Source organism: Triticum aestivum, chromosome 6B, assembly GCF_018294505.1.
Source record: "Triticum aestivum cultivar Chinese Spring chromosome 6B, IWGSC CS RefSeq v2.1, whole genome shotgun sequence".
Taxonomy (NCBI): Eukaryota; Viridiplantae; Streptophyta; class Magnoliopsida; order Poales; family Poaceae; genus Triticum; species Triticum aestivum.
In genome coordinates, this window is record NC_057810.1 from 542,357,897 (window position 1) to 542,367,996 (window position 10,100).

The following is a 10,100-nucleotide window of genomic DNA, read 5'->3' on the forward strand; positions in this document are numbered from 1 at the left end:
GGAATCCGTCACCCCAATTCAGCTTCCTGTTCAGCCGAAGACCCTTCACCTCCCCCGCAAAAAAAAAAGAGACGACCCCTCATCGAACCACTATGGTAGTAGGCACAATCACAAGTGTGAAATCAGTCATATGTACACAAATCAAGCAACACAAATGCCACCAGATAACAAAACCTTCATTTCCATATGTTCTGTTTTAATTTTAACAGATGTGAACAATATTTGGTAGAGATTTATAAGTTCAAAAACATTTACAGGAACACACACTAGGGTTTAGGGTTTAATTTTAACAGATGTGAACAGTATTTCGTAGAGATTTATAAGTTCAAAAACAGTTACAGGAACACGCACGCAAGATCTCAGCAGTTAATACATCTTGAAAAGGGTACTACTCAGTGTATTTACATCAGGTACCGAAGCCTAGAAATCTGTATTAGTACATCTATATTCCTAAAAACAGTTGGGGTAGAAAGTTGCTTCTACTTGGATTTCGTTAAGCCTGGTAATCCCAAGGCAAGCACACACCATTTTCATGTGCTTCAATCTCCCATGTTGCCACCACACATTCCCTCTGTCGGACCTTCAGGGGTGGATGTAGCCCCAAGTGTGCTCGGTCCTATATCACACATTTCCAGTTTCATTTAGGAGAGTGGACAAGACTCAAGGGTACTTTGCATCTGATTATACCCAGATACAGAAATGTATTGCCCTGATGTATCCCTCTCAACTTTATTATCTCCGATGTCAGTGTTTAGTAAAGCCGTGGCACCAATTATCCTTCGATCCCATCCATCGCACCAATTATCCTTCGATCCCATCCATCCTTATGCCCTGACGTTCCTGCAGAGACTGATGCTCAATTTCTCCCCCAGAAATACAATACTGCATACTTTTGATTTACTTAGTTGTAGAACAATAGCGTGTACTGGTTCTTCAATGCACTAGTACCACCAGTCAAATAGGCACTCTAGAATCAAACTCCTCCATGTCGCCCAACTAAAACATATGCACCTCACATCATCATACAAGTAGTAGGTCAAGCTTCAGCGCTAGGTATTCTGGATCTCCGAAAATCCAGCAAGGCTTTGCGACTGCGTTGGCATTTCTTCAGTTGGACAGATCACCAAGCCCCAAGATCTTCTCGGATGCAGCATGGAAAATCAAGAAAATTCCAGGATCTCAAGCACAAGAGGCGACAGGAATAGGAGTGTATTGTAAACTTCAGAATTTGCATCACATTGATACTGTGTTGATACAAGCATCCATGTCGGTGACTCCAACTGTCTTACAAGCTGAAGCTGCAGCTCTCAACTTAGCAGGGAAGGTGGCCAGCTTACTGCAGATCCAACAAGTCACATTCTTAACAGACAGCTTGACATTGGCAAAAGCAGTTGTGGCCTCCTCTTTACAGAATCCGCAGGTCCCTTGGGAGATTAGAGTGCAAATTGCAGATTTCCACAAAATAATACAATTTCTATCCCATGCAGTGTATCATATTAAAAGAGATATAAATGGGGTAGCGCATAACTGTGCTCATCAGGCAATTAGACAATCTTTGTCTAGGCCTATCTTTACTTGCACTAATTCTTCTCATAGAAATAGCTGCTGTCCAGTTGAGTCCATCTTCCAAACTCTTTGCTCGCAGGGCTATGTAATCACTGCTGTACAATGTCTATGAGATGAACGCCTCTCTCTGTTCAAAAAAAAAAAAAAACAAGCCTTGGCATGATACTGCTATCCCTGGCGACATAACAGATCAATGTCTCTTTGATGCTTGCACCAAGAATCATCTCGGAATGAAAAGAAGACAAGCTTCTAGATCTCTAGATGGCTGCATGGCAAAGCCCCAATGGAAATTGCGCCTTCACATTTATTTTAAAGCTGAGTCACGGGAAGATGTTGATGTTTTCAGAGGGCACCTGAACGGAGCATTGATGCAAGTCATGCACAGGATCACCTCGCAACTCAGCTGCAAATCCACCCATCTGGATTGCCCTTCAGGAAGTTAAGCTCAGCCAACACAAGGATTCCATCTCATGGAAAACAACTAACAACCTTACACCGCACCTGATGCAAATGGTGTCGGGGACGATGGTTTTGTGGAAGAGGTCACCTTGGAATTGAGGCAGTCCTTGAAGAGTAGCCAGCCGAAGACCTGCGCCTTGATGGGGACACGGGTTGCCCGAATGAGACGGGCATTAATGTCATGGTTGGGCTGTCCAATGAGGAGATGGTAGATGTTCTTGCTGGAGAACGGAAGCCCGTGAGTGAGGTACCTGTCAGCGGCCACAGCGTTGTGGTTGAAATCCTGCAACGAAGACAACACAACAGCTAGCTCGGCAGAGGCAACCGCGGTAATGCAATTTCGCAGGTTAGCTAGCAATCCGTTCTGCATGAGTTGCGAGACCAAAGTAGTGGGATTGGTAAAGCAGGAGTATAAGTGGGGAAAGGTTAAGGAGAGGGGTTGGAAGAAGATCCAACTATCAGGCCAAAAGAAGGTGGAGTGGGTTTCGAAAGACACGACGCATATCTTCCTCACTCCATTATCATTATGGAAAGCATACGTTTATCACATGTCACCAATATGGTATTTTGCATCCACTGAGACACGCCAGTTATGTAACAACAGCCGATTGTTTGCATCATGAGTTCATGACAACCGCTGAACTGACAGTGTTCTTCGCAACAATTACATCAGCCTGCAGAAGGTACAGAATTGTTTCGCATTTTTTAGATAAAACATGAGTACACCATTGTCATGGACAAATAAAATATCCAGTGTGTTGCAGATTTCCATAAAAGACAAGAAGAAATTCCATTATAGTGCACACAAGTGTAGAGCTTCCAATATATAATCATCATGAACCAATAAAATTAACAGTTTTGCTAAAGCACATCTAGATGTGCCATAAGTATTCCACAACTAAGTCCTACATCATTGATCTTACCCAGATATTCGTGTGGATATTTTCTTTTTTTTCTTTTCCTTTCATTTTTATACTTGATTGAGTCACTTAGATGTGCAATAATCAGGGCACATCTAGATATGCCCTAGACAGACCCATTAATTATACTATAAGTTACTTGACTGAATACAACAGTGAATAGCATAAATCTGCAGTTAACCAAGAGAATGAGGCTATTACTGACCATGGACTTTAAGTAGTAACAACTCTGGCCTGATATAGAGAAAACCACCGGTATCAATCACAATACAGAAGAAAGGAGCAAGGAAATCCATAAATAAATATCAGAAGTACTAGCCCATGCAGGCGCACTGGTTGTCGAAATTCACTCCTCATTTTGATAAGACCATGACCTGAAACATAAATAGGAGAGCATTATTGATAAGGAAGTTAAGACAAATTCTCCTAAGATCCTCCAAATTTAGAGTAAAAGAAAGATTCTAGAAAGCAAAGAGAGGCATCAAATCATCAATGCAGTGCCACTTATCAATGTTAGTGATTTTTATAAAGTAAAACTGTTTTTTATTGCAATATTTGCAGTTTTAATCTAAAAACAAATGAGCTCCTTTTTTTCATAGCTTCCTAATTTTCTGGTGCAGTTAGAAAAGGATCCTCTTAACTCTGAATAATGGAAAAGGTTTAAGTTTTTGAACCACAGATTTCCTGTTTGTTATTTGGATACCAACCAGGTAATTGCAGAGTAACAACAACAATCCGCTAACTGACAGTCGTTCAGCTCTTCTTTCAGGACACATCAATCCATCTATCGCAGATCAAGCTATTGTACCTAAAGCCAAAAGCTAATTATGTATTCTTTGTTTAGGTCATGAAGCAGAGAGTAGAAACTGTATACATTAATGAATACCTTTAATTAACCATTATATTTTACTTTCTACCTCTGAAAAGTACAAAAAATCATGTGTGCATCCACTATTTTAAACGAACCTTAACTGGGCCAATATCTAAAAGAGCTTCAATACCACTCACATAGGAAATTACTTGCCCTATACAACCATAATTTCATCTGAAACAGAAAAAAAAAATCAAAACCTCATATTATAGAGTAGAATCCTTTTGTCTAAATGTCTTTCCTCATTCTTCTTTGAGTTCCCCATAGCTTGCATTTTATTAGCCCACTGAAAATGAAAACTGCCATTAAGGTGCTCCTAACAGAAATATAAAAAGAAATCAATTAAAGTATAGATCAACTAGTGCCCCAAAGGAAGGAGGGGGGGGGGGGGGGGGGGGACTTGTTTAAAAGTCTAAGGTCAAGCAACAGTTAACTGTGATTGTAGCAGATGGACTACATAGAAACTAATCATCATACATGGTGTCATGGAGTAGGTATGCCCCGGTGAAAACTAATGACAGCCTAAGAAAGTGCACTCTTTAGCTTGAAAGGAGGAATTGCAAGGAAATATCGCCTTTTTTGGTTACCTGCAGAATGTTAGTTTTTTGCAGCTCCTCCACCTTGGACTTCGTCTTGACTTCACATTCAGATAGCAGGGATTTGTAATGCTCAACCTTGCAATCTCAACTCAGGAATGTCTTCTTTTTTCTGCCTCACGTCACTTGTTTTTTGCTGTTACCATTTCGTAAGCACCACCAAGGGAAGAAAACGGTAATCATTTAAAATGGTAATAGTCATATCTTCAGTTAAGAAATCAAATGCTTATTTGTTCGGTTACTTGCAGAGTAAGACCTAAGTGTGTACAGCTACTTTTACTATCTGTACAAATTTTAGTGGTTGTCAATCTGGAGATTAGAAATAAAGGATAGCAAGAGAATATAAACATAGGTAATAGTAACAACACAATGAAAATATAGCAAGAGAAATTTCTAAAGTTTTGGCTAAAAAAACTAAAAAAAGGGGGCAGCCTGGAGCACGTTGCTGAGTAGCTCCGCTTGCACAGGGTCCGGGGGAAGGGTCTGACCACTCTGGGTCTTTTGTACGCAGCCTTTCCCTACATTTATGCAAGAGGCTGTTTCGAGGACTCGAACCTGCAGGAGGTAACAGCTTTACCGCTGCGCCCATGCTCCCCGTCTGGCTAAAAAACTAAGGATTTAAAAATTAGAAGGCAACAATGCAGCATAAATTGTATAAACATTTCTCAAAGTAATATATGGGTTTATTACACATGCACGCATCAAGCTATCGTTTATCCAAATTATTTAGGATATTATTATTCAAAACTTAACAGAATATACTGCCAAATATTTTGAAACACAGGAAATGCTATATAAATGAAGATACATATGAAAAAAGAGAGCAGGGAACACACATTTTGTATCATCCAATAGATGTTGCACACTGCCATGGAACACCAGAGCGAACAGTACCAAGTCTACACGGAAAGTTTTCAATGACCACAATATGTATTCGAAAGGTGACCCTCACGCCTATGGTTTTCGATTAAGCTTTATGAATATTGTAGATTACCTGCAATCACTCAAAGAATGGATAGTTCTTGTGATGGTAAGAGGCGATGACCAGTCCTCGGAAGGTTGTCCTAGGGAGATGAGCGGTGTGACAATCATCCGGTAGTGAGGCCAGCTGCAGCGCAACATTGGTTGAGTCTGGAAGAGTGGACAACGCAGGGGCATGAAGTGGAAGTGTGAAATCAAACCTGAAGATTAAATGACTTACAGTTAAAGACGCCAAAAAAGAACTTGATGTAACTACAAAGTTGCCGACACGCTTTATATTTGTAATAAAAGCAAAATGCTTTAAACAAAGTTATGTGTCAGAATAAAAGGAGTTGGTCTTGTCATGTATTCAGCCCAACCAACACTACGCAATTTCTTATAAAAACGAAGTGGGATCCAAGCTGGCATGTAAATAAATCAGAACTGGAGATCATAAAATACAAATTCTGCCTAATGCTAGAACAACATCAGTAGCAGGAGTTACATAGCAAAATTGGTGTAGGAATTTTAACTATGGTAACCAAAAGAATGAAATGATTTTACACACCTGCGGTAGAGAAAAATAGTGAGCACTGGCAGCTAACCCCACAATGGAAGAGAGAACCTTGCATCACCTTGAGTGGCCAACCTACAGAATGGAACCATATAAGGTGTTAACAGATGTGTGAGATATGAAAGAGAAAAGGTACATACCCAACTAATTACATAAACGCACCTCTGCAGCTAAATACATATTTATACCTCCACTAGAATCTTTGCACCATAAGAAGTTTTTGTTCCTGGTATGCGCCATATGGATCCAATCCAAGGTGCCATGAACTTGTATCAGAGAATACCATGTTGTCCCTTTTGACTCTATCTTGTATCATAGATAGATAACCATTGGCCATAATCCTAGAGCGGCAGAAGATACTTATGACTAATGAAAGAAAGGTGTGAATGAATCAAAATAACAGGAGGTGCTAATGATTCTTTTAAAGCAGGAGGTGCTAACTTAAAATACAATCATATAGAAATATCACTGATGTTAAACCTCACTTGACTCAGAACTACTTCTGATTCTTTTTTGCATAACGTCATGCAACAATATTAGGTACAATCAATTACTAGCAATCGAGAACCACAACAGCACACTTGTGTATTGACAAAAGATTGCATCACTTTCAACATCTGGCTATTCAGTTATTCAGATGTTATGGCAATGGATGTAGAAAAATAAATCTTTTCAAGTGCATTATTAAGCGACTGTCCTGCCACCATTAATTACCACTTAACTCTTCTACAATGGCTTTCTGGATTGGGGTGTCCTGATCTAGAGTCAACATGTTTTCAGCGGTGATTAACCTGTTATTTTCAGCCAATGCAGTCCAGTTCTGATTAGACGGTATACGGTAACTGTGCCCTGCTCAAGACGGAGACTGACAGACAGGGAGGAGCGGAGGAACGAGGCAGCAGCGGCGCTGTCCTACCACGGGGAGAGGATGAAGGAGGAGAAGAATGGTGGTGGCGAAGCAATGGAAACGAGCGCAAAAGGAGGGGCCCGAGCGGCGGGTAGGGTTTTCTACCGCTAGTGGACTGGACTTCTATCTCACACAGAGAAAAAAATGGACGGTTCAGATCAGAGGGAGCACCAGATCTAACGGCCGCAAATGCATGGCCCTGCGAAGCCCCTTTATTCACCACCTATTAAGAAGAGAGATACAAATAAAATCAAAGTTTTTTCCTGTCAGAAGCGAGCAATCTATGTTTAATATAGTATGTTCTTACCATTGTGTCACCAGAGAAGATACCATGGCTGAGTGATCAGCCCGGAAAATATCATCCACTCGGAAGAACTTATCATGAATTATACATGAGTTCAACATGATGCAATGATATGAGGATGATGGTACGATCAATAACCAAAAAGTTAATTATTATCAGTGCTAGTCTTTCACCTCGGATCAATACAGAATATCTTTCCTTGAAATACATAACCGCCAAACAGGGCGGAAATGTAACTAGTCTCAGAGCTACAATGTACAGCACAATTTTTGCAAAATTGAATTACATGGTTGGCTATTGAATTGATATATTTCATTTCATCCTACATCCAGTGTCTACAGCTAAAACACGCTGAGCAAAGAATTTTGCACAATGGGAAGATATAATATAACAACTCAGAGGTACCTTCTGAGGGAAAGCATGCCACAATTGGAGATGACAATCCTCTGTACCTCCGGCTCTGATAATCTTGCCAACATAATTCAATAGCTAATTATTCATTATCTGGATGCTGAGACTGTATATTCTTGAGGTAATATTCCATGTGTATTCTTGAAGAGAAGCACTCGAGCCACAGCTTTGGCGCTGCAGGATGCATATTGTAGAGGTTGAAAATGAACCTCTTCTCTGAGTTAGCAAGCACAGTTGCAGGGGCTAATGGTCTTTTAAGAAGACCATAACTTTGGAGCCACCGAAGCATTGCATACCTAGGCTTGACCCGGTTCTCCAAATCAAAGCACAGTAATGCTGGGAAGCAATCAAGATACTCCAAAGAGTATCCCAGATCCAGAGTCATGTAGTTTAACTTTTCATTGAGCATCTCCTTGCCTTGGTTCAGCACCTTTGGGAACACACTCACGATCCGACACAGCATCTTGTACTCCACCCCTCTTTCCAGGAGGTAGTCAAATCGCTCATTCAGCATTTCCCGAGTGCTGTGCAGAACAGGAAGTACGTGTGCGGCTATCTTGTTCTCACCATACCCAATGCTCTTCAAGAACTCAAGCTTGGTGTCCACATGCTGTGCATTCATCGCCGCCTTCACCTTAACCATTCTGTCTGAGAATGCTCTCTCCACCTCCATATCATAACTAGTATCCTCCAACACGAAATCTGGTGATAAATACCGCAAGCTCTCACCACCACCAGAAATCTTCTCCAGGAAACGATGATTCAGTCCCATTGCACGCAGCACACCAGGGAGGTTCTCCAGTCTGTTCCTCCCAACCACATACGGGTGCGTCTTCACCGCCACATCGACCTCATCATCTGCCAACCCAACTCTCCTCAGGTACTCTGGCACTGAGATCACCACATCATCAAAATCAAGATCCAAAACCCCAGGATTGCTCAGTAAGAACCTCCCTGCCTCCTCCCCTGCCAGCCCCAGCCTCTTGAAGAATTTCAACCTCTCACCAATCCGCTCCTCCTTAAGCTCAAGAAAAACCCTCTGATTGCACCCAACAAGCCCCCCGATGCTCCCAATCTTCACCCCAGCATCGTAGAACATCTGCATCCTGCCGCACACTCGCAAGAAGACATCAATGTCATTGCTAGCCCCCAAATCCGGACCCAATCCTCCATACGCCATCATAAGATCATCGACAAGGGGGGCACTGCTGGAGAGATCGTTCTCAATAAGCGAGGGGAAAGAGAGGCAGGCAGCGATAATCGCAGCACGGGGCAGCGGGCGGAGGCTTTCCTCGAGGGCGACGAGGCGGGCGGAGATGAGGTCGGGAGGGACTTGGAGGAGGACATTGGGGAATAGCAGGCCGAGGCGGGACCACGGGAAGCCGAAATGCGCGAGCGCGGCAACGGCGGGGAGGAGGGACGGATGGTCAGTGAGGAACATGAGATCGGAATCGGTGGAGGGGGGCAAGCCGATGGACTCGAGGAAGAAGGGAAGCTCGTTGAGCGGATGGTAGGAGAGGTGGCGGCGGAGGAGGGAGGGGAGGTCGGAGGAGGGGAGCGTACTGGGCACGGCTGGGATGCCGGCGAGGAAGGTGTGGAGGGAGCACGGCGCGAGCGCAGTGATTGAGTCGGCGTGGGAGGAGGGGAGGCAGCGCGTTGAGATGAGGTAGTCGGAGACGGCGGTGCGAGCAGCGGGGACGGCGGCGCGGCGGAGTCGGTACGGAAGATTCCGTAGCTTCGGGAACCCCGAAGACTCCGTGGAGAGGAAGCGGCGGAGCGCGGCGCGTAGGAGTGGCATGACGGTGCTGCGCCGGTGTGCTGCCCTGCTCCACGCCATTGCTCTCCTTGAGCCAGGGCCAGGGGATATCGACCCGAGGGGTTAGGGTTTGTCAGAGCATCCCTAACCGATCCCTGTAAAGCTTTACACGAGTAAAAAATCAGTTTTTCCCTTTCAAATTGCACCCAACCGGTCCATTGTAATGTTTAGAGCATCTTTAACCGTTCGCCCCCACGAAATTAAAATAGCATCGTCTCGAAGTCAACCGGGCATGGGAGCTCGGGTTCCCAACCGACCCATAAGTTCACCCTCCACACCCCCCCCCCCCCTCCGATTTCGGCCCAATTTCCACCCACATTTGGCGTGCTTCGGCACAAATTCAATAGAACTAATTTTTATCACATAGTTCATCGCAGAAATCAATACAGGTTAAATAGTTTAACGAATCAGACTCATAATTCAAACACAAATAAAAACTCATATTTCATCACACGTCGAGCTAGGCGTTGCCCTTGAGCCTCCATAGGTGCTCCACCAGATCATGCTGCAGTTTTTAATGCACATGTGGGTCTTGGATCTCCTCACACATATTGAGGAAGGCAGCACAGGTTGCCGGTAGCTGGTGATCAACTTGGGCAAGAGGACCCTCGCTATAATATGGTTCGGTGTTAAACAATGTCTCTTCCTGCTCGCTCTCAATGATCATGTTGTGCAAGATGACACAGCAAGTCATGACTTCCCACATTTGATCTTTC

The 10,100-nt window shown here is 43.4% G+C and overlaps 1 protein-coding gene across 16 annotated transcripts; it reads right to left on the reverse strand.

The window, feature by feature from the left end:
- Window positions 1-296: 296 nt before the first annotated feature.
- Window positions 297-9,492, reverse strand: LOC123137898 (transcription termination factor MTEF18, mitochondrial). 16 transcript variants are annotated; one of them, XM_044557772.1, is made up of 8 exons: window positions 7,025-9,492; window positions 6,109-6,287; window positions 5,941-6,021; window positions 5,407-5,593; window positions 4,404-4,548; window positions 4,017-4,132; window positions 3,151-3,319; window positions 297-2,699 (listed from the first exon to the last, which is right to left on the reverse strand). In XM_044557772.1, the coding sequence occupies exon 1, from the start codon at window positions 9,403-9,405 to the stop codon at window positions 7,651-7,653; it is 1,755 nt and encodes a 584-aa protein (XP_044413707.1). In that variant the 5' UTR covers window positions 9,406-9,492; the 3' UTR covers window positions 297-2,699; window positions 3,151-3,319; window positions 4,017-4,132; window positions 4,404-4,548; window positions 5,407-5,593; window positions 5,941-6,021; window positions 6,109-6,287; window positions 7,025-7,650. The 16 variants fall into 16 exon arrangements, with proteins under 16 accessions (XP_044413707.1, XP_044413703.1, XP_044413706.1 ...); XM_044557768.1 differs by lacking the exon at window positions 4,017-4,132 and adding an exon at window positions 5,249-5,311; XM_044557771.1 differs by having other exon boundaries at window positions 4,017-4,102; window positions 5,249-5,593.
- Between the last annotated feature and the right edge of the window lie 608 nt (window positions 9,493-10,100).